Source organism: Ovis aries, chromosome 1, assembly GCF_016772045.2.
Source record: "Ovis aries strain OAR_USU_Benz2616 breed Rambouillet chromosome 1, ARS-UI_Ramb_v3.0, whole genome shotgun sequence".
Lineage (NCBI taxonomy): Eukaryota > Metazoa > Chordata > Mammalia > Artiodactyla > Bovidae > Ovis > Ovis aries.
The window spans coordinates 99,959,560-99,983,379 of NC_056054.1; the positions used below are offsets into that span (position 1 = coordinate 99,959,560).

A 23,820-nucleotide genomic window follows, 5' to 3' on the forward strand; every position below is an offset into this window, starting at 1 on the left:
ATGTCAAATCACAAAAAACGTGCCTAATTTTCAGTGATAGTGTTCTCCCCAGAGAATTACCACTCAGAAAATCTTGCTGTATATGAAGAACTTGTCCATACAATGGAAACAAAATATGCATTTTCCAAAGCAGTAAAAAGTTTGAAATCTTAAAGGAGCAGAAAGTTATGGTTGGGTGTGCAAAGGAGACTAGCTGCAGTTTCATTTTAGTGCTTTGGGAACTGTTGGATTGCTTCCAGTAGGGATTAACCTTAATCACTTTGGTTGCTTTGTGGATCATAGATCCTAGGTCGTTCACAATAGAAGCAACGAAACCAACTAGGAGGCTGTTACAGTGTCACAGGTTAAAGCAGTGAGTCAAAATCTGGTCTAGAGACCAGCAGTATTAGCATTACCTGGAAATTCATTAAAAGTGGAGTCTTCAGACACTAAGAATTTGTGTTAAAAAGCTCTCTGGGTGATTCTGATGCTGCTAAAATGTAAGAACCACTTGGTAGTCTAGACATGTTGGATTGGAATCAAAGTGAAAGCCCTGTCAGACTGCGACCCCATGAACTATACAGACTATACATGGAATTCTCCAGGCCAGAATACGTTAGTGGGTAGCCTTCTCCAGGGGGTCTTCCCAACCCAGGGATGGAACCCAGGACTCCTGCATTGCAGGCGGATTCTTTACCGGCTGAGCCACAAGGGAAGCCCAAGAATACTGGGAATTCACTGAGGGTAGCCTATCCCTTCTCCGGGAGATCTTCCCCACCCAGGAATCAAAGCAGGGTCTCCTGTGTTGCAGGCGGATTCTTTACCCAACTGAGCGCTCAGGGAAGCCCAGTACAGTGGAAGTGCTGAGAGATGTTGGGATTGAGATTATATTTGGGAGGTAGAACTGACAGGTCTGTTTGAGGAATAGGATTTGAATAGGAGCAAAACCCCTAACTTTTTGTCTTAAGCAACTGGGTGAACAGTGGTGCTGTTGATTTGGTAGATTGGGGCATTGAAGGGAGATCTAGAATTCTGGTTTAAGGTTGGGAAGGTTTTTGATATTCAGTTGGATATATGGAGTTGGCAGTGTGAGAGATACATCTAGGGCTCAGTGAAGAGAACACAAACTTGCCTTTAAGGGTACCTATTTTTGACTGGGAAAAAAGTGCACAACTGAAAGTTGAGAATTATATTTTATTTGGTAGACTTAGCTGAGGACTTAAACCTCTCAGCTCTGAGAGACTGTTGTTCTAAAGCAGCAAGGGAGGAGTCAGGATATATAGTTTTTGTTGAAGGAAAAGAAATATACCCTCGAAGCCAAATACATGGGTATACATGGGCATATATCCTTGGAGCTTCTCTGGTGGCTCTGATGGTAAAGAATCTGCCTGCAATGCAGGAGACCCCAGGTTCAATCCATGATTCACCAAGATCCCCTAGAAAAAGGAATGGCTAACCACCCCCATATACTTGCCTGGAGAATTCCATGGGCAGAGGAATTTGGCAGGCTACAGTCCATAGCGTTACAAAGTGTTGGACACAACTGAGTGACTAACACTAATGCTTAACTATGTAGGGCCATTATCTTGTTTTGTTTTGCTGTGTCTTGAATTCCCTCAGGTTGCACTGAGGAGACAGCTGCTGAGGCTGATGACTTTTTGGCCACAACATCCTTTGTTTATTGAAATGGCAGGTTACAGTCTTTGTCCACACAGTAAACACAGCAATGGAGATGAAGGCTATCACCTCAAAGTATTCTTTTTTAAAAAATTATTTGGCTGCTAAGGGTCTTAGTTGCGGCATGCAGGATCTTTTGTTGTGGCACTCAAACTCTTACTTGAAAGTATTCTTGTAGACTTTCATTTTTTCTTATGTGTTTCCTTAAAGTATTCTTCAAGACTTGATTTCTTATGTTATGAAGTATAACTTAGTCAATAATATACATTATAGGGCTGTCGACTACTATGTAGCATTTTTCTTCTGTTTCTCTAGTTGCATGCTGATTTTCATTAAGGAACTCACCTAATCCCTTATGTATGTAGTTCTCAAATTTGACTGCTGTTAGAGAAATAAAATAGAAGTAGTCTTCTTCAAGCTTCAGAGGCAAAAGAGCAGAGCAGGCCTCTGATCTTGCTTCTAACCTGCCTGGACACTGCCCTGACTGGGAGTGACCAGGAGTGACTGCCTGCTATGAGTGCAAGACTTGCAGCACCTTAGATAAGATGGAAGAATTTTGAGATTGTTGAGCCCATGGAGGGGGCCTGGCCAGTCAAGCCCCAGACTTAACAACATTCCAAGTTTTATAAGACAAAGTTTAGTTCAGGTCAGTTAAATCACTCAGCCGTTTCCGACTCTTAGTGACCCCATGGATGGCAGCACAGCAACTCCTGGAGCTTGCTCAAATTCAGGTCCATCCAACCATCTCATCCTCTGTCGTCCCCTTCTCCCACCTTCAATCTTTCCCAGCATCAGGGTCTTTTCAAATGAGTCAGTTCTTCACATCAGGTGGCCAAAGTATTGGAGTTTCAGCTTCAGCATCAGTCCTTCCAATGAATAGTCAGGACTGATTTCCTTTAGGATGGACTGGTTGGGTCTCCTTATAGTCTAAGGAACTCTCAAGAGTTTTCTCCAACACCACAGTTCAAAAGCATCAGTTCTTTGGTGCTCAGCTTTCTTAATGGTCCAACTCTCACATCCATCATGACTACTGGAAAAACCATAGCTTTGACTAGATGGACGTTTGTTGGCAAAGTAATGTCTCTGCTTTTGAATATGCTGTCTAGGTTTGTCATAGCTTTTCTTCCAAGGAGCAAGCATCTTTTAATTTCATGGCTGCAGTCACCATCTGCAGTAATTTTGGAGCCCAAGAAAAGAAAGTCTGTCACTGTTTCCATTGTTTCCCCATCTATTTGCCATGAAGTGATGGGAGTGGATGCCATGATCATTGTGTTTTGAATGTTGAGTTTTAAACCAGCTTTTTCACTCCCCTCTTTTCACTTTCATCGAGAGGCTCTAGTTCTTTTTCGCTTTCTGCCATAAGGGTGGTGTCATCTGGGTATCCGAGGTTATTGATGTTTCTCCCAGCAATCTTTTTTTTAAATTAATTTTAATTGGAGGCTAATTACAATATTGTGGTAGGTTTTGCCATACATTGACATGAATCAGCATGTGTGTACATGTGTCTCCCCGTCCTGAACCCCCCTCCCAACTCCCTCCCCATCCCATCCCTCTGGGCTGGCCCAGTGAACCGGCTTTGAGCGCCCTGCTTCATGCATCCAACTTGGACTGGTCATCTATTTCGCATATGGCAATAACATGTTTCAATGCTATTCTCTCAAATCATCCCACCCTCACCTCCCACGGAGTCCAGAAGTCTGTTCTTTACATCTATGTCTCTTTTGCATATAAGGTTGTCATTACCATCTTTCTAAATTCCATACATATGTGTTAATATGCTGTATTGGTGTTTTTCTTTCTGACTTCATTCTTTCTAATGGGCTCCAGTTTCATCCACCTCATTAGAACTGACTCAAATGCACTATTTTTTATAGCTGAGTAATATTCCATTGTGTGTATGTACCACAACTTTCTTAGCAATTTGTCTGTCTCCTGGCAATCTTGATTCCAGCTTGTGCTTCATCCAGCCTGGATGGATGGACCCATTCCAGCCTGGACCCATTTCACATGATGTACTCTGCGTATAAGTTAAATAGCAAACAAATAGCATTAACAAGAAACCAGGCTTGCAATGGAGAAGGCGATGGCACCCCACTCCAGTACTCTGGCCTGGAAAATCCCATGGATGGAGGAGCCTGGTAGGCTGCAGTCCATGGGATCACTAAGAGTCGGACACGACTGAGTGACTTCACTTTCACTTTTCACTTTCATGCATTGGAGAAGGAAATGGCAACCCACTCCAGTGTTCTTGCCTGGAAAATCCCAGGGATGCAGGGGAGCCTGGTGGGCTGCCGTCTATGGGGTCGCACAGAGTTGGACACGACTGAAGCGACTGAGCAGCAGCAGCATCAGGCTTGCAATTTGGTCACAGATTGATGATGATATCTGTCCTGGGGTTATAAGTGGGAACCCCAAACTGCAATCTCACCCACGGAGTGAACGCACTGCCTGGGACCTTTTCCCAATCAGGACTCCAGATGTTCCGTGACACGGGACTTCCCAGCACTGATTAAGTCTGGATGTTGGCCAAAACCCGATTTGGTGGTGTATCCTCTGCTCTTTCTGTTTTTCTTTTCATTTAATGTTAGTGTATTTAAAGTAAGCTAGATAATTCTCTAATATTTGTATTATTGTATCCTCTGCTCTTTCTGTTTTTCTTTTCATTTAATGTCAGTGTATTTAAAGTAAGCTAGATAATTCTCTAATATTTGTATTATTGTATATAATAAGTGGCTTATTCTGTTAACAAATCCTTTGAACTTGAAACAAAAGTGAAAACTTTTGGCAAAAACAACAGCCCATTGTACCTGGAGGACTCTTAGAAATATTGATGTCTTGGTGCTATCCCCAGAAATTCTGATTTAAGTGATCTAGAATATAGCCACCCATTATTTGGGAAGATCCCTTAGAGAAGGGAAAGGCTACCCACTCCAGTCTGGTCTGGAGAATTCCATGGACTGTATAGTCGCAAAGAGTCGCACACGACTGAGCAACTTTCACTTCACTTAGGGCTTCCCTTGTGGCTCAGCTGGTAAAGAATCTGCTAGCATTGCGAGAGACCTGGGTTTGATCCCTGGGTTGGGATCTCTGGAAAAGGGAAAGGCTACCTAATCCAGTATTCTGGCCTAGAGAGCTCCATGGACTGGTTGCAAAAGTCAGACATGATTAAGTGACTTTCATGTTCATCCATTAGAATTTTTAAAAAGCTCCCCAGGTGACTTCAATGAGCAGTCAGGTTTGACAATCCCTATCACTGTGTGTTCCCCCCAAAAGAGATGTTATCTCAGTTCTTAACCTTGGCCTGATTGGTTTAAACATAGTCTCAACCACTTTCCACATTGGTTAGCTCAAAAAATTTAGACCAATTTGATTAGCACAAACATTTCAGCAATTGGACTGAGTAGGGCAGGGGTTCCCCAACCTTTTTGGCACCAGAGACCAATTTCGTGGAAGACAAAGAATTTTTCCACAGACCAGTGGTAGATGGTCTGGGGATGATTCAAATGCATTACATTTATTTTGCACTGTATTTCTAATCTAATGCCACCGCAGATAAAATAGCAGCCCAGAGGTACCCTGGAGTAGGGGAATGTAGATTGCTCTTATCTTTTGTTAAAGAAACTTCTTTGTTTTCAAGAGGCAGCAGCAAGATGGAGGGTCATGTGGGTATGAAGGCAAGAATAACTGTAGACAGCACTCAGGAGGGCAAATGCTGAGGGGGAGAATTGGAGAACTGAGCCGTTCACGGAGTTCAGCAACCCTCTGAGCCCTGCTGTACTTTTGGACATCCAGTGAAGCCAGTTTGTATGACGTACTATTTAAACTAGCTGGGATCTTGAACTATTTGAGAAATAGTAATAAATAGTTCCCCAGAATAAAAGGAAAGACAACAGACCTTTTATCTTGGAAGGTCTCAAAGAGGCCAAATAAGGCTGCTGCTGCTGCTGCTAAGTCGCTTCAGTTGTGTCCAACTCTGTGTGACTCCATAGACAGCAGCCCACCAGGCTCCCCCATCCCTGGGATTCTCCAGGCAAGAACACTGGAGTGGGTTGCCATTTCCTTCTCCAACCCAAATAAGGCAGATAAGGAAAAATAGAACTATACATTTATACTAAATGTCCAAGTTTTAAAACCAGTATTTGACCAGGCCAGAAATTAATACTACCGTTAAGAAGGAAAGTCTAGGAATTTTTAAAAATCTAAAATTTTATTTAAAATTAAATAATATAATTATATTATTAAAATTTTTAGTTTGCATTGGTTTCTTAGGACTGCCATAACAAAGTCCCACAAAACTGAGTGGCTTAAAACAACAGAAATGTACTCAGTCATCATTCTGAAGTTTAAAGTCAACATGTTGGCGGGGCCCTGTCCCTCTTTGCCAGGATCCTTCCTTGTCTTTCAGCTCCTGGTAGCCCCAGGTATCTTTTGGTTTACAACAGCATAACCCCATTTGTCTCCGTTTTCTTCTTATGCATTTCTACATTTCAAGGACATCAGTCATATTGGATTAGACCTTATGGATTAGACCCTAATGACCTTATTAACTGATTACATCTACAAAGATCCCATTTTCAAATTAGGCCACATTTTAAGGCACCAGGGAGTTAGACTTCAGCATATCTTTTAGCGAGACACAGTTCAATCCATAACAACAGTCAACAGCTGGGGTAGGTGGAATAGGGCTCCCAAATACATCCAAATTTTAGTGAAATACTAAGACCAAAGTTAGATATGAGGGGAAAAAATGTATATAGACATGTTAAATTGATTCTAAAAGCTTCCAGAAAGAAAGGGTTCTCTGCTTAGTTGCTCAGTCATGTCTGACTCTGAGACCCCATGCACTACAGCCTGCCAGGCTCCTCTCCAAGGGGATTCTCCAGGCAAGAACACCATTTCCTACTCCAGGAAAGAAAGGGTAGAACACTATAAACGAGCAAGAAGTGGGATTTTAGAATCTAACCCCTTTCTCTTCCCTGAACTCCAGATTCTCATATTTCATATTCCCAACTTGGGAATTTGGTATTTCTTATTTGATATTTCCACTTGGATGGCAACCAGGAATCTCAACATTTTGCCTAAGATATTACTCTAGGCTTTCCCTTTCCAAGCCTACTTGCCTCTTTTATCAGTAAGTTGCAGCTCTTTCCAAGTGCTCAGTCCAAGAACCTGCAATTAATCTTTGACTCCTCTCTTTCAGTCATAACCTATGTACAATTCATCAATTTCATTTAAAATACATCTCGACTACTTCTCACTATCTCCATGGCTACCACCCATCTCACTCCTGAGTGTTACTGTAGCCTCTTTTATATTCTTCCTACCTCTACTCTTGCTCTCCTACAGTCTATTTTTAACATAGTATCCCGGGTGAGCTTTCAGTTCAGTTCAATTCAGTTCAGTCGCTCAGTCCTGTCTGACTCTTTGCAACCCCATGAATCGCAGCACGCCAGGCCTCACTGTCCATTACCAACTCCCACAGTTCACTGAGACTCACGTCCATCAAGTCCGTGATGCCAATCCAGCCATCTCATCCTCTGTCGTCCCCTTTTCCTCCTGCCCCCAATCCCTCCCAGCATCAGAGTCTTTTCCAGTGAGTCAACTCTTCGCATGAGGTAGCCAAAGTACTGGAGTTTCAGCTTTAGCATCATTCCTTCCAAAGAAATCCCAGGGCTGATCTCCTTTAGAATGGACTGGTTGGATCTCCTTGCAGTCCAAGGAACTCTCAAGAGTCTTTTCCAACATCACAGTTCAAAAACATCAATTCTTCGGTGCTCAGCTTTCTTCACAGTCCAATTCTCACATCCATACATGACCACTGGAAAAACCATAGCCTTGACTAGACAGACCTTTGTTGGCAAAGTAATGTCTCTGCTTTTCAATATGCTATCTAGGTTGGTCATAACTTTTCTTCCAAGGAGTAAGCGTCTTTTAATATCATGGCTGCAGTCACCATCAGCAGTGATTTTGGAGCCCAGAAAAATAAAGTCTGACACTGTTTCCACTGTTTCCCCATCAAGTGATGGGGCCAGATGCCACGATCTTCGTTTTCTGAATGTTGAGCTTTAAGCCAACTTTTTCACTCTCCTCTTTCACTTTCATCAAGAGGCTTTTTAGTTCCTCTTCACTTTCTGCTATAAGGGTGGTGTCATCTGTATATCTGAGGTTATTGATATTTCTCTCAGAAATCTTGATTCCACCTTGTGCTTCTTGCAGCCCAGAGTTTCTCATGATGTACTCTGCATATAAGTTAAATAAGCAGGGTGACAATATACAGCCTTGACGTACTCCTTTTCTTATTTGGAACCAGTGTTGTTCCATGTCCAGTTCTAACTGTTGCTTCCTGACCTGCATATAGGTTTCTCAATAAGCAGGTCAGGTGGTCTGGTATTCCCATCTCTTTCAGAATTTTTCACAGTTTATTGTGATCCACACAGTGAAAGGCTTTGGCATAGTCAATAAAGCAGAAATAGATGCTTTTTCTAGAACTCTCATGCTTTTTCCATGATCCAGCGGATGTTGGCAATTTGATCTCTGGTTCCTCTGCCTTTTCTAAAACCAGCTTGAACATCTGGAAGTTCACAGTTCACGTATTACTGAAGCCTGGCTTGGAGAATTTTGAGCATTACTTTACTAGCGTGTGAGATGAGTGCAATTGTGCAGTAGTTTGAACACTTTGGCATTGCTTTTTTTTGGGGATTGGAATGAACACTGACCTTTTCCAGTCCTGTGGCCACTGCTGAATTTTCCAAATTTGCTGGCATATTGAGTGCAGCACGTTCACAGCATCATCTTTTAGGATTTGAAATAGCTCAACTGGAATTCCATCACCTCCACTAGCTTTGTTCATAGGGATGCTTTCTAAGGCCCACTTGACTTCACATTCCAGGATGTCTGGCTCTAGGTGAGTGATCACACCATCATGATTATCTTGGTCATGAAGATCTTTTTTGGACAGTTCTTCTGTGTATTCTTGCCACCTCTTCTTAATATCTTCTGTTTCTGTTAGGTCCATACCATTTCTGTCCTTTATCGAGCCCATCTTTGCATGAAATGTTCCCTTGGTGTCTCTAATTTTCTTGAAGAGATCTCTAGTCTTTCCCATTCTGTTGTTTTCCTCTATTTCTTTGCATTGATTGCTGAGGAAGGCTTTCTTATCTCTCCTTGCTATTTTTTGGAACTCTGCATTCAGATGCTTGTACCTTTATTTTTCTCCTTTGCTTTTTGCTTCTCTTCTTTTCACAGCTATTTGTAAGGCCTCCTCAGACAGCCATTTTGCTTTTTTGCATTTATTTTCCATGGGAAGGTCTTGATCCCTGTCTCTTGTACAATGTCACGAACCTCCGTCCATAGTTCATCAGGCACTCTATCTATCAGATCTAGTCCCTTAAATATATTTCTCACTTCCACTGTATAATCATAAGGGATCTGATTTAGGTCATACTTGAATGGTCTAGTGGTTTTCCCTACTTTCCTCAATTTAAGTCTAAATTTGATAATAAGGAGTTCATGATTTGAGCCACAGTCAGCTCTGGTCTTGTTTTTGTTGACTGTATAGAGCTTCTCCATCTTTGGCTGCAAAGAATATAATCAGTCTGATTTCAGTGTTGACCATCTGGTGACGTCCATGTGTAGAGTCTTCTCTTGTGTTGTTGGAAGAGGGTGTTTGCTATGACCAGTGCATTTTCTTGGCAAAACTCTATTAGTCTTTGCCCTGCTTCATTCTGTACTCCAAGGCCAAATTTGCCTGTTACTCCACGTGTTTCTTGACTTCCTACTTTTGCATTCCAGTCCCCTATAATGAAAAGGACATCTTTTGGGGGGTGTTAGTTCTAAAAGGTCTGTGTAGGTCTTCACAGAATCGTTCAACTTCAGCTTCTTCAGCGTTACTGGTTGGGGCATAGACTTGGATTACTGTGATATTGAATGGTTTGCCTTGGAAACGAACAGAGATCATTCTGTCGTTTTTGAGAGCTTTCAGTTCAGTTCAGTCGCTCAGTCGTGTCTGACTCTTTGCGACCCCATAAATTGCAGCACACCAGGCCTCCCTGTCCATCACCAACTCCCACAGTTCACTCAGACTCACGTCCATCAGGTCAGTGATGCCATCCAGCCATCTCATCCTCTGTCGTCCCCTTTTCCTCCTGCCCCCAATCCCTCCCAGCATCAGAGTCTTTTCCAATGAGTCAACTCTTCGCATAAGGTAGCCAAAGTACTGGAGTTTCAGCTTTAGCATCATTCCTTCCAAAAGAAATCCCAGGGCTGATCTCCTTTAGAATGGACTGGTTGGATCTCCTTGCAGCCCAAGGAACTCTCAAGAGTCTTCTCCAACATCACAGTTCAAAAGCATCAATTCTTCAGCGCTCAGCTTTCTTCACAGTCCAATTCTCACATCCATACATGACCACTGGAAAACCATAGCCTTGACTAGACAGACCTTTGTTGGTGAAGTAATGTCTCTGCTTTTCAATATGCTATCTAGGTTGGTCATAACTTTTCTTCCAAGGAGTAAGCATCTTTTAATATCATGGCTGCAGTCACCATCTGCAGTGATTTTGGAGCCCCAAAAAATGAAGTCTGATTAGCATGAGTCAAATAATGTCATGGAACTCTCTCGTGATGGAACTCTCCACAGGCACTCCAACTCAATTTCAAATTAAAGAATAATTCTTTCCAGTGGCCTAGGAGGCCCCTCAAAGGCGCACACGATCTGACTCTCAACTACGTTTCTGATCCTATCTCCCTGCACATCTTTCCTTTGCTCACTGTGCTCCAGCCTCAGTGGCCTTGCTTATTCTTTGAATTTCTCAAACTTATACGTACCTCAGGGCCTTTGTTCTTAGAATACACTTCTCTAAGTTATCCTATGGCTCACATTTTCCATTCAGGCCTCTGTTCAAATATTAACTGATCAGATCTGTCATCCACACTCAATATTCTGCTGTACAGATCACCTCCTAAATATACTATTATTCTTTTCCTTCTTTCACTTATTCTCAGCATCCATCAACTAGAATGTAGTTTTACATAGACAGGGATTTTTTTCTGTTTATTGCTATTTTATTGCTTGTTTTATTAATATTTATCTCAGTATGAATTTTTTCCCCTCTCCCATATTGTGAGAAGTGATATGCATTAATACTCATAAAGGAACGTAGACAATGTGTCAGTTTTGCTTTCACACTTGTAAATGTAATGCTGGTGCTAAAGGGAACTATTGATTGATGGGTAATAAAGTTGCATTGAGTCTTGGTTTTCTCCGTCTTTCAGACCAGTTTTATTCTGCTTTCCTATTCATATTTTGAGTCCTCAGAACTAAATACTGACCATTATCTCACTCACTTATAATTAGGTTATCTACCCAACATCCTGCATGCCTCTTAGAATATTTTTGTTTTATTTTTGTCCTGTAAACTCAAACTTTCCCCTATCATCTTTCTGTCTTTTCTCCACATTGCCGTGCTTTACCTGAACTTTTCAAGCTTCAAGCAACCTGTCTCATCTCTCAGTAGATCCAAGCAAGGCAGGTCAAAAGCAAGGAAATGTTTTCTGGGACCGAAGAAAGTATGGATTTAGTACAATAACTAGGAGACAAGTTACCTGTTTTTGATTGGGTGGGACAGATGAGAAGTAATGAAAATAATGCTGGAAGATAATATTTGGGATTCTATGTACATACATAAGAAAAAATGAATAAAAGGGTGCTTCTAGTGAGCTTAGAACGTCAAGTGGCTGGGCAACTCGTGCGAGCGCCGAGTCCCCACAGGGACTCACTTGGAGCTGGTGTACTTGGTGACCGCCTTGGTGCCCTCGGACACGGCGTGCTTGGCTAGCTCGCCGGGCAACAGCAGTCGCACGGCCGTTTGGATCTCCCGGGACGTGATGGTTGAGCGCTTGTTGTAATGGGCTAAGCGCGACGCTTCGCCCGCGATGCGCTCGAAGATGTCGTTGACAAATGAGTTCATGATGCCCATGGCTTTGGACGAGATGCCGGTGTCCGGGTGCACCTGTTTCAACACTTTGTACACGTAGATGGAATAGCTCTCCTTGCGGCTGCGCTTGCGCTTCTTGCCGTCCTTTTTCTGGGCTTTGGTCACGAACCCTTTTTGGGCGCGGGAACAGATTTTGCCGGCTCAAGCATAACGTCAAGCACAAGCTATAGGGCTTACCGGGAACGCCGAAGACAACAGGCAGCACCCGGACGGGCCGCCACGACTCAGTACTTATAGAGACTGTAGGCAAATTAAGGTTCTGATCACGCCCCGTTGCGATTGGCGAGATTTCAGTGGCTCTCTCGCGAGGGAGACGAGGTTATGTAAATGAGTGGATTCTGACTGCGCTATCCTATTGGTCACGAGGCCGAAGATGTGCTGTAGCCAATCAAAGTGCCTTCTAGGCAATCGCCGTTCTGTCTATAAAAGGGTGAAGTGGGGCCGTGGAGGGCGACTTTGTCGGGCGTTTGGCGGGAGCATTTGTTAGTGGGTGTCGCTGTCATGTCTGGTCGTGGCAAGCAAGGCGGCAAGGCCCGCGCCAAGGCCAAGTCGCGCTCGTCTCGCGCAGGCTTGCAGTTCCCGGTAGGGCGGGTGCACCGCCTGCTGCGCAAAGGCAACTACGCTGAGCGGGTGGGGGCCGGCGCGCCCGTCTACATGGCGGCGGTCTTGGAGTACCTGACCGCCGAAATCCTGGAGCTGGCGGGCAATGCGGCGCGAGACAACAAGAAGACGCGCATCATCCCTCGTCACCTGCAGCTGGCCATCCGCAACGACGAGGAGCTGAACAAGCTCTTGGGCAAGGTCACCATCGCCCAGGGCGGCGTTTTGCCCAATATCCAGGCCGTGTTGCTCCCGAAGAAGACTGAGAGCCACCACAAGGCAAAGGGCAAGTGAGGCCGGTCTCCGGCAGCCCTACCCAGCTCTCCTGTAGAAGGGGCACCTGTAAAATCAAAAGGCTCTTTTCAGAGCCACCCACGCTTTCAAATAAAGAGTTGTTCACAGTAACTTCTCGATTCCAACCTTGTCGGTAGTAAAGGGGGAGCCCAGCCTGGGTTGTGGTGGGTCGTAAAACCTAGGACTTGAGCCAGGTGAAGGTAGGAAACTTGAGCGCGCCACAGTCGCTTCAGTTCTAAGTGCTCCGCGATGGTTTCTGTTTGGGAGTCGGACGTCTAGTGCTCAACACCAGTTGTTCCCCAGGCCTTTGCCCAACTTGAGGTCTTAAGTACCAGCGGGATGTTTCCTCACACACATCCATCTCGGACACCCCCGTCTGTTAAGGAAGCGGATAGATTTGAAGAGGCTGGCGGACCTGGGTTTTTGACTTCAGTCTACTGTCTTAAAGGGATAAAATGGTTTAGCGGTGGAGATACAGGTCCCCAGTTCGGCTTTCGGAAACGGGATCCCGCGCCCTGCTGCGGGGGCGATAACTTTCCGATCTTTAAAGTACCGGAAGGCGGAAAGCAAAGCAAGATCCGTCCAGCCAACTAGGTAGGCTAGGGGACCTCTGGAAAGGTAGCTGCGTTCAGGGTGCTGCTTCCGGCGGGGGTGGCGCAAACAGAAGGTCGAGGTTCAGTTTGGGAGTTAGCGTAGAAAGGAAGAGGGTATCGTAAGTAGTGTGTTCTAAGGGACTGAGAAGGAACATTGTCACAGCTGCTCTCAAATTTGACTCCTACCCTGAAATAAATGAAAACCGAGGAGGGGAAAAACTAGGCAAACTGGAAAGTCGAAAGGGAGGCCGATGGGCGGCGGGGCGGCGGGGCGGTGAGGGGGCGGGGGGAGGGAGGAGTCGGCTCAAGCCAATCAGTGGCGCTAAAGAGGATGACGTCCCAGCCAATGGATAGCCAGCGCGGGACTTTCAAGTATTGTCCCGCCCAACTGGGAAAAGACTGCCTATAAAGACTGCTGCAGCGGCCGCGCCCCTGGTTACTCTCCCTGCGCGGCGCTGCTCACGTAAGTTCGCGTCTTGGTTCGCTATGGCTCGTACAAAGCAGACTGCCCGCAAGTCGACCGGTGGCAAGGCCCCGCGGAAGCAGCTGGCCACCAAGGCGGCTCGCAAGAGCGCGCCGGCCACGGGCGGCGTCAAGAAGCCGCATCGCTACCGGCCGGGTACCGTGGCCCTGCGGGAGATCCGGCGCTACCAGAAGTCGACCGAGCTGCTGATCCGCAAGCTGCCGTTCCAGCGGCTGGTGCGCGAGATCGCGCAGGACTTCAAGACGGACCTGCGCTTCCAGAGCTCGGCCGTGATGGCGCTGCAGGAGGCGAGCGAGGCCTACCTGGTGGGGCTGTTTGAAGACACGAACCTGTGCGCCATCCACGCCAAGCGCGTGACCATCATGCCCAAAGACATCCAGCTGGCTCGCCGCATCCGCGGGGAGCGGGCTTAAGAAGTGTGCGCTCTGCTCGAGGTTCCATCAGATCCAAAGGCTCTTTTCAGAGCCACCCACGACTACACTTGAAAGCAGCTGTGTCGCTTGTCCACTCTTTTGGTAGGCGTTCGCATACTCCGGGAGGGTAGGGCGCGCTCGAGATGGGAGGACCTTAGAGCGCGCAAAGCACTGGACTCCTAACAGACATAGGCTAAAGGCCAGTTATCTGGTCTAAACCCCTGCTCGCTGCAGCCTTCCTAGATGTCAGTAACTTAACAATTGGGTCAGTGTGCTTGTCTGGGCTGGTGGGTTGCCGCTGCTTCCTTGGACGCCCTATATCGTCCAAGTTCGCTGCTTAGAGGGGGCCATATTTCCTGGCAGGCCCTTTCATGCTCCGGGAAGGGAAGGCGCGCTAGGGACGGGAGGACACTAGAGTGCGCATAACACGACTCCCAACACAAAGGCTAAAGGCCATGTAACCGGTCTAAGCCCCTCTTTGCTGATCGTCTTCCGGAGTGTCAAGTGCTTATCTGAACTGGCGAGGCTGTCGCTGCTTTCTTGGGCGCGGCCAAGACGTCCGGTAAGCTCGTCAAGCTCTTCCGGGGAGTCTTGGAGCTCGGTTGTAGCCCAGAGCTGTAATTCGTCCCGGGAGCGTGGGTGGGGGCAGGGGAGGCGGAGCGATTAGGGGACTCAGGATTCGCGGGCTAAAGCAGGCGGGGCTGGTTTTTTAGGCGGCTGAGAGCCGGGCGCAGATCTGATTTCCTCACTCGCACCGGAAAGGGCCCCTCCCGCTGGCGTGGATCTGCCGCTCGAGAGGGAGGGAAATCGCCTCCTCGGTCCAGGCCCCTTTGCGGGGTAAAGTTCGGGATTCCTGACCCTGGCTGCAGGTTGAAAGACAGTAATGCTAGAACTTCCCTCAGGGAAAACTTTAGCGGATGTTATTCATCCCCTTACCCTATTTTCTGTCAAGATTCCCGCGCAAGCCTGAACGATTTTGCCTGGTATTTTAAGCCCTTGACATTCTCACTTTCCTCAACCTTCCTCTTTTCAAATACCAACACAACTCAGACAAGTACCACTAGCTCTGTGCTGGAATAGACCAAAGGATGGAGAAAGATCTTGTGTCTCCGGCCGGGCATTCAGTTCGGACAGTCGAGTGGGTTTGACCTGCCCAAAGGAACAGCAAGGGGAAGAGGATGAATGGACCGGGGTTCGTGGGCCACCATAATCTAGGTCACTACCTGACAACTCGGTCTTGTCGGTATTTTCTCCGCTCCACAGCAGGAGACGGATTCTTCCTGGAGGAGACATCCTGAGGTGCACAGGCCTGAGCTCTGTTTAGTGATTTGAGAAGTTATTCAGCTCAAGGCTCTCAGAATTGAAGCTGAGGGCGGCACTGAACCAATGGAAGGCAGAACAGAGCCTGCAACAGAGCCTCTCCCTTGCACACATCCCCAGCCTCAGGATTTGAGAGCAGAGATTTGACGCTGCCTGGAGAATCCCAGGAACGGGGGAGCCTGGTGGGGCTGCCGTCTGTGGGGTCTGCAGAGTCGGACACGACTGAAGTGACTTAGCAGAAGCAGCAGAGGAGTGGATTCCTGCACCACATGACAGTGGAAGTCTAAGGTCTCTTTCTGTCTTTTAGGAACAAAGCTGTTCCCCTCGGGGGGTGGAGAGCAGAGTCCATGTTACAGGAGACTCAGAAGCCACCTATTTCTACCCTTGAGTACGGCCTGTTGCACCTGAAGAGGTCAGAGTTCCAGGGTTTTGTGTCTTAGTACAGTTGGTAAAAAGCATTACCAGAGATGAATGAAAATGCACTGAGGGGAACAGAAATTGAAGTAGACACACTGTTGAAAACTTTTGCCCCTTGCAAGGAGTTGGGGGTCTGGGAGGGCAAAGAAGAGCTGTGTGGACTGTAGCTTCTGACAGTAGGTACCCAGTTTTTTGCCCCAGGCTTACAAAGATTTTCAGAAAAGGCCCTGTTATGGGCTGAATTGTGTCCCTCCACCCACCCATTCATATGTCGAGGCCCTTTCCTAGTACCTCAGATGTGACTCTACTTGGGGACAGGACCTCTAACGTGGCGATTAAGATTAAAATGGTGTCATTAAGATAGGTCCTAATCCAATATGATTGGTATCTTTATGAGAGAAGGGGATCAGGACACAGACAGCAGAGGGACAGTCTTGTGAGGACACAATGAGAAGGCAGTCATCTGCAAGCCAAAGAGACAGGTCGCAGAAGAAATCAAGCCAACTGATATCTTTTTTTTTAATTTGTTCATTTATTTTATTTTCTTGGCTACATTGGGTCTTAGTTGTGGCAAAGCATGTGGGATCTTAGTTCCCCAAACAGGGATCGAACCTGTATCCCCTGCATAGCAAGGTGGATTCTTAACCACTGGATCACCAGGGAAGTCCCCCTGTTGACATTTTGATCTTGGACTTCTAACCTCTTGAACTGTGAGAAAATAAAGTTAAGATGTTTAAGCCACCCAGGCTGTGGTATTTTGTTATGGCTGCCCTAGGAAATGAATACAGACACAGGGTCTCATTCCCTGCTCAGACCAATGCTGCAAGATGGGTTCCACAGGATCTGTGTTCTTTGCGATATAAACAGAAGCAGCAGTGACTCAGGGCTGTGCAGGGGTGGCCTGTGTGCACCCAGCATCTCATCCACTGACATTTGTTTGCAAAGCTGCAGCCTGAATTTCTCAGTGAGTGACTTTCCAGCATGTCTGAGCCATTAGTGGATAAGCAGACCCCTGAGTGTATAGATGTCCACGTCACGGCTTTTCCTCCCAAGGATCATATTTCCTGAAGTAATACTATTAATATATCAGATTTAAAAGCAGGTATCTAAGATCTCCCCATGGTCCTGAAATTTGGGGTCAGCCTGGGGGCATCTCTCATGGCTAAGGCAGGGGTTCCTAGCTTCTCAGAAATGTCTGTCCTGCCTTCCTCACTTTTCTAACAACCTCTGTTACTTCTGCCACAACAGTGGAGTGCTCATTCACCAAACTCGACACTTACAGGGTATGAAAAGAGAATGGTGAAAGAAAGAGAGGGAGGAGCACTGGGCTCTTGCTGGTGGAAAAGAGGAGGCCCTCCCTGGTTGGTCTTTCCTGGTTTCTTGTCAAACGTGAACTCCTTAAGGGCAGGGCCTTGGCTGTGTAATTGATCTCTCTTCCAGGGCCACCACATAACAGGGCTCTGGACCTCAACTGTGGAAGTGTACTCTGTTCAGCTCTTTAAGCCCCCTGTCCTCACATAAGGCCAAGAAACAACAGGCAGTGCAAACTGGTGTCTGCACACTCACTTTCTGAGAAAGTGGGACCTGTGTGACCCAATCCTTCTCGGCCAGTGGAGGGTCAGGCCTCTGCAAGACACTATGGCCTCACCAATCAGCAGTCATCTTGGGGATTTGCTCCACAAGCTTATGACAACAGAATCTGGTTCTCACTGTGAGCATGTTCTAGAAGGACTGAGGAATTCTCCAGTGCCTTCAGGGCTTCCAAAACTGCCACAGACGTTTTAATGACAGCTTTGGCTCAGTAGTAAAGAATCCACTTATCATGCAGGAGATGCAAGGGACACAGGTTCCATCCCTGGGTGAGGAAGATCCTCTGGAGTAGGAAATGGCAACCCGCTCTAGTATTCTTTCCTAGAAAGTTGCATGGACAGGGGAGCTTGGGGTTGCAGGACACAACTGAGCCACTCAGCAAACATTGATACCTTTTGGCCAATAGGACAAAGTTGACATTCCTACCACTATTCTGTGAAGGTCAAACTTCCTAAGCCTAATAGAAAACTTTTGGAATGTCTTCATTGTTTGCAAAACTAGGGTGAAGTAGTACCCAGTATTTTTAATGGCAATATCAAAAAATGATTATTTTAGGTACTTAAATAATTTCCCAGTTTCAGATGACAAAAAAGAAACTCAAGCAAAAATCAATTCACATTCTTTTTAAAAGTTTCATCATGTCCAGCCTGTTTCCAGAAAAAGTTGGCCATGGAATTGGCTTGTTTGCTGGACTTTGGGTCCTTTAATCAGAGCTGATGATGGCTTCAGCTGAGGTAGTGGCTAAGAGTGGACAGAGATAAAATGATGAACTTGAGAGAATTATAGAAAGTAAATTTGATAATATTTGGTGATATAGGTATTTGGAGAATACAAGAGAGGAAGGAGCCTCTCCTTGGCTTGAGAAGCCAGGAGATAATGGTAGATTTCACTAAGGTGGAGAATTTAGGGAGAAGAAATTGCTTTTGGAACCATAAAGCTGCAATAAGTCCTTTGCAAAATTATAGCTGAGATTCCGGTTATCCACCTATAATACATTCACCAGGAGTTAGGAATATTAATTTAATCAGCAAAGGGGCTCAGCTGGAGCTACTCTGGGGGAAGTCCTTAGAAGATAAATAAGGATAATAGAAGGTAGAGAATTAGATGAGATCTACATGGACAGAGGAGCCTAGTGGGCTACAGTCCATAGGGTTGTAAGGAGTCAGACTGAAGAGACTTAGCATTCATGCATCCAGGAGTCAGAAGAGAAGACAGACAAGGAGCAACAGTGATGGGGCTCGTAGATGAAGAGGACATCAAGAGACAGAACAGGCAGAATGACAGGAGGGCCACCGGAAGAGAGTGTCCCAAAGAGGCAAAAACAGTCATCACAGGGACTCTGACCATGCTTTATGTTTTGTATCTCTTTTAATCACCAAGACAACCCTGCAAGGGAGGTAAACAGTTTATTCTCATTTTAGACTAGGAAGCTTTGAGTATTTTGCCCAAGCTCTCACAGCTAGGGCAAGGGATTCTGACCAAAGCACTGGGGTTCCAAAGTTCGCGTGAAGCAGGAAACACCAAGTAAAGAGCACATACTGGAAGCTGTGAGGGGAAATGCCAGAGGGTGCATGATTGAACACCAGGTGATGGCCCCACTGCTTCAGTGGAATCTTCTCCACCTGCTTACCCAGTCTCCACCTGTCTCCTAACATCATGTGGAGAAACATCACCCGATGCCAGAGCTGAGCTTGTCCCTCATGCGCTGTACAGTCTTTCCATGCCCTCCAGCCCAGTACCTTCAGAATGGAGCCCACACGTCGGAGTCAGTACAGAGAGGCAGAGGCTAAGTGCAAGGCCCCAGACGTGACTTTGAGTCCTGGTTCTGCCTCTTACTATCTGCATGACTGTGGCAAGATGCTTCATCTCACCAGGCCTCAGTTCCTCATCTGTAAAATGGAGATAATGGGACTAGCCTGGTGGTGGTGTTTGGAAATATTTAAAGAAACAGTTCCCGTAAAGGGACAAGCAGTGTGTGATTCAAAATAAACCCTAGAAAAGACTATAATGCTATTATTAGCAATTTAGAAAATTGAACAAAATTATAAAGGTAAATGTCGTTATACATCCAAAGTTATACATCTTCCTTGGGTTTAATTAGATGTTAACTAGCTATTTCACTAGTGAAACCAAGCAGGACCCTGTAGGGCTTTCCTAAGCTGGCCACCCCCTCGTGTGCCCCTCAACCTCTTGTTTGTAGGAAGGTTTTAGCCTCCAAGGCTTTCCCTGAGTTCCATAAAATAGTTTTCCATGGTTCAGTAAGAAGAAGTTGCACAAGTTTATTCTGGCCCTGCCCAGTGTCTTCAATTCCCAGCCACTTCCATGACTCGGCAAAACCCTTTCTTCTGTCCAGATATGTGCGCCTCCTATGCAAGCCTATTGTTTAGTCTGTAGACTTCAGGCCTGTGACGTTTCCCTTCTGCGCCCCGCCACCACCACCCCCAGCAACAACCACCCTCTCACTCCTCAGGCCAAAAGGCAGCATTCTCCTCGGGTTCCAAAGCATGTAATGAAGGTCACTCAGTTGTGTCTGACTCTTTGCCACCCCATGGACTATACAGTCCATGGAATTCTCTAGGCCAGAATACTGGAGTGGGGACCTGTTCCCTTCTCCAGGGGATTTCCCCAACCCAGAGATCAAACCCAGGTCTCCCGCATTGCAGGTGGGTTCTTTACCAGCTGAGCCACCAGGGAAGCAACAAGCATACAGGTCCTCCATTTTAGCAATTCCTCTAGGATTAGTTTATCGTTCTAGTTCCTCACTAGATTCTGAGTTCCTTCAGAGTGGGCATTGATCCTTTTCGTCTCTGTAGGTTAAAATCCTGACAGTGCCTACATGGTCAAGAAATGTTTGTTTCATAAGGGATCTAAAACCTTGGCTTCTGAATCCACACTCAAAAGGACCTAGTATCCTTTTGAATGTTCAAACTACCAAACAATTGCACTCATCTCACATGCTAGCAAAGTAATGCTCAAAATTCTCCAAGACAGGCTTTCAATAGTATGTGAACCGTGAACTTCCAGATGTTCAAGATGGATTTAGAAAAGGCAGAGGAACCAGAGATCAAATTGCCAACATCTGCTGGATCATGGAAAAAGCAGGAGAGTTCCAGAAAAACATCTATTTCTGCTTTATTGACTATGCCAAAGCCTTTGACTATGTGGATCACAACAAACTGTGGAAAATTGGGAATACCAGAGACAGGAATACCAGATCACCTGACCTGCCTATTGAGAAATCTGTATGCAGGTCAGGAAGCAACAGTTAGAACTGGACATGGAACAACAGACTGGTTCCAAATAGGGAAAGGAGTACATCAAACTGTATATTGTCACCCTGCTTATTTAACTTATATGCAGAGTACATCATGAGAAATGCTGGGCTGGATGAAGCACAAGCTGGAATCAAGCTGCTTCGAGAAATATCAATAACCTCAGATACCCAGATGAATCACCCTTATGGCAGAAAGCAAAAAAGGACTAAAGAGCCTCTTGATGAAAGTGAAAGAGGAAAGTGAAAAAGTTGGCTTAAAGCTCAACATTCAGAAAACTAAGATCATGGCATCTGGTCCCGTCACTTCATGGCAAATAGGTGGGGAAACAGTGGAAACAATGACAGACTTTATTTTCTTGAGCTCCAAAATCACTGCAGATGGTGACTGCAGCCATGAAATTAAAAGACGTTTGCCCTTTGGAAGGAAAGTTATGATCAACCTAGATAGCATATTCAAAAGCAGAGATATTACTTTGCCAGCAAAGGTCCATCTAGTCAAAGCTATGGTTTTTCCAGTAGTCGTGTATGGATGTGAGAGTTGGACTATAAAGAAAGCTGAGTGCAGAAGAATTGATGCTTTTGAACTGTGGTGTTGGAGAAGACTCTTGAGAGTCCCTTGGACTGCAAGGAGATCCAACCAGTCCATCCTAAAGGAGACCAGTCCTGGGTGTTCATTGGAAGGACTGATGTTGAAGCTGAAACTCCAATACCCTGGCCACCTGATGCAAAGAACTGACTTATTTTAAAAGACCCTGATGCTGGGAAAGGTTGAGGGCAGGAGGAGAAGGGGACGGCAGAGTATGAGATTGTTGGATGGCATCATTGACTCAATGGACATGAGTTTGAGTAAACTCCAGGAGTTGGTGATGGACAGGGAGGCCTGGCATGCCTCAGTCCATGGGGTCACAAAGAGTAGGACACAACTGAGCAACTGAACTGAACTGAACTGAACTGATCCAGGCTCCTTCCAGCTCTTAGGGAACTCTCAGGAATTTGCAGGCCAACAGCAAGTCTCGAAGAAATTTCCTGCTGGTTGCCCTAGAAGAGGGTAGAAGGTAGCTTGCCTGGGCTCTAACCCTTGCCCACAAATGGCTAAAGCCAACTGTTAGCCTATATCCAGTGACCTTCTCTGAGGGCAGAGTTCACCACTACTAACCCACTTAATGGGCTGTACTGGTGGCTTAGCAGTAAAGAATCTCCCTGCAATGCAGGAGATGAGGGTTCAATCCCTCGATCAGGAAGATCCCCTGGAAGAGGGCATGGCAACCCACTCCAATATTCTTGCCTGGAGAATCCCATGGACAAAGGAATCTGGAAAGCTACAGTCCATAGGGTCGCAAAGAGTCAGACACAACGGAAAGGACTGAGCCCACACACCCAACCCACTTAACGGGATCAGTGCTTGAAGGCAGATGCTTTAGGGAGGGGTTCATATTTGTACTGCAGTGCAGTGCAAGTCACTCAGTTGTGTCCGACTGTTTGCAACGCATGGACTATACAGTCCATGGGATTCTCCAGGCCAGAATACTGGAGTGGATAGCCTTTCCCTTCTCCAGGGGATCGTCCCAACCCAGGGATCCAACCCAGGTCTCCCACATTACAGGTGGATTCTTTACCATATTTGTAGTAGACTGAATTATAGCTCCTCCCTCCATTAGCATGCTTGTATCCTAATCCCTGGAATTTCTGAACATAATGTTACCTTATATGGCAAAGGGACTTGGCCAATGTGATTAAGGACCTTGAGGCAGGGAGATTATCTTGGATTATCAGTTCAGTTCAGTTAAGTTCACTCAGTCATGTCCGACTCTTTGCGACCCCATGAACCGCAGCACGCCAGACCTCCCTGTCCATCACCAACTCCCGAAGTCCACCCAAACCCATGTCTGTTGAGTCGGTGATGCCATCCAACAATCTCATCCTCTGCCATCCCCTTCTCCTCCTGCCCTCAATCTTTTCCAGCATCAAGGTCTTTTAAAATGAGTCAGCTCTTCGAATCAAGTGGCCAAAGTATTGGAGTTTCAGCTCCAACATCAGTCCTTCCAATGAACACTCAAGACTGATCTTCTTTAGGATGGACTGGTTGGATCTCCTTGCAGTCCAAGGGACTCTCAAGAGTCTTCTCCAACACCACAGTTCAAAAGCATCAATTCTTCTGCACTCAGCTTTCTTTATAGTCCAACTCTCACATCCATACATGACCACTGGAAGAACCACAGCTTTGACTAGATGGACCTTTGTAGGCAAAGTAATGTCTCTGCTTTTTAATATGCTCTCTAGGTTGGTCATAACTTTCCTTCCAAGGAGTAAGCGTCTTTTAATTTCATGGCTGCAGTCACAACCTGCAGTGATCTTGCAGCCCAAAAAAATAAAGTCAGCTAGTGTTTCCACTGTTTTCCCATCTATTTGCCATGAAGTGATGGGACCGGATGCCATGATCTTAGTTTTCTGAATGTTGAGCTTTAAGCCAACTTTTTCACTCTCCTCTTTCACTTTCATCAAGAGACTCTTTAGTTCTTCTTCACTTTCTGTCATAAGGGTGGTGTCATCTGGGTATCTGATGTTATTGATATTTATCCCGGCAATTGTGTTTCCAGCTTGTACTTCATCCAGCCCAGTGTTTCTCATGATGTACTCTGCATAGAAGTTAAATAAGCAGGGTGACAACATACAGCCAGTCTGTTGTTCCATGTCCAGTTCTAACTGTTGCTTCCTGACCTGAATATAGGTTTCTCAAGAAGCAGATCAGGTAGTCTGGTATTCCCATCTCTTTCAGAATTTTCCACAGTTTATCGTGATCCACACAGTGAAAGGCTTTGGCATAGTCAATAAAGCAGAAATAGATGTTTTTTCTGGAACTCTCTTGCTTTTTCCATGATCCAGCGGATGTTGACAATTTGATCTCTTGGCTCCTCTGCCTTTTCTAAAACCAGCTTGAACATCTAGAAGTTCACAGTTCACATATGGCTTGGAGAATTTTGAGCATTACTTTACTAGCGTGTGAGATGAGTGCAATTGTGCGGTAGTTTGAGCATTCTTTGGCATTGCCTTTCTTTGGGATTGGAATGAAAATTGACCTTTACCAGTCCTGCGGCCACTGCTGAGTTTTCCAAATTTGATGGCATATTGAGTGCAACACTTTCACAGCATCATCTTTTAGGATTTGAAATGGCCCAACTGGAATTCC

The 23,820-nt window shown here is 45.8% G+C and overlaps 2 protein-coding genes and 1 pseudogene across 2 annotated transcripts; 2 read left to right on the forward strand and 1 right to left on the reverse strand.

Moving 5' to 3' along the window:
* Positions 1-11,299: 11,299 nt before the first annotated feature.
* Positions 11,300-11,929, reverse strand: LOC121820212 (histone H2B type 2-E-like; annotated as a pseudogene).
* Positions 11,930-12,100: 171 nt separating this feature from the next.
* LOC101122148 (histone H2A type 2-A) lies at positions 12,101-12,653 on the forward strand. The gene has a single exon (XM_004002430.6). The coding sequence runs from the start codon at positions 12,150-12,152 to the stop codon at positions 12,540-12,542; it is 393 nt and encodes a 130-aa protein (XP_004002479.1). The 5' UTR covers positions 12,101-12,149; the 3' UTR covers positions 12,543-12,653.
* LOC114116824 (histone H3) lies at positions 12,101-16,510 on the forward strand. The gene has a single exon (XM_060413864.1). The coding sequence runs from the start codon at positions 13,622-13,624 to the stop codon at positions 14,030-14,032; it is 411 nt and encodes a 136-aa protein (XP_060269847.1). The 5' UTR covers positions 12,101-13,621; the 3' UTR covers positions 14,033-16,510.
* The last annotated feature ends 7,310 nt before the right edge of the window (positions 16,511-23,820 follow it).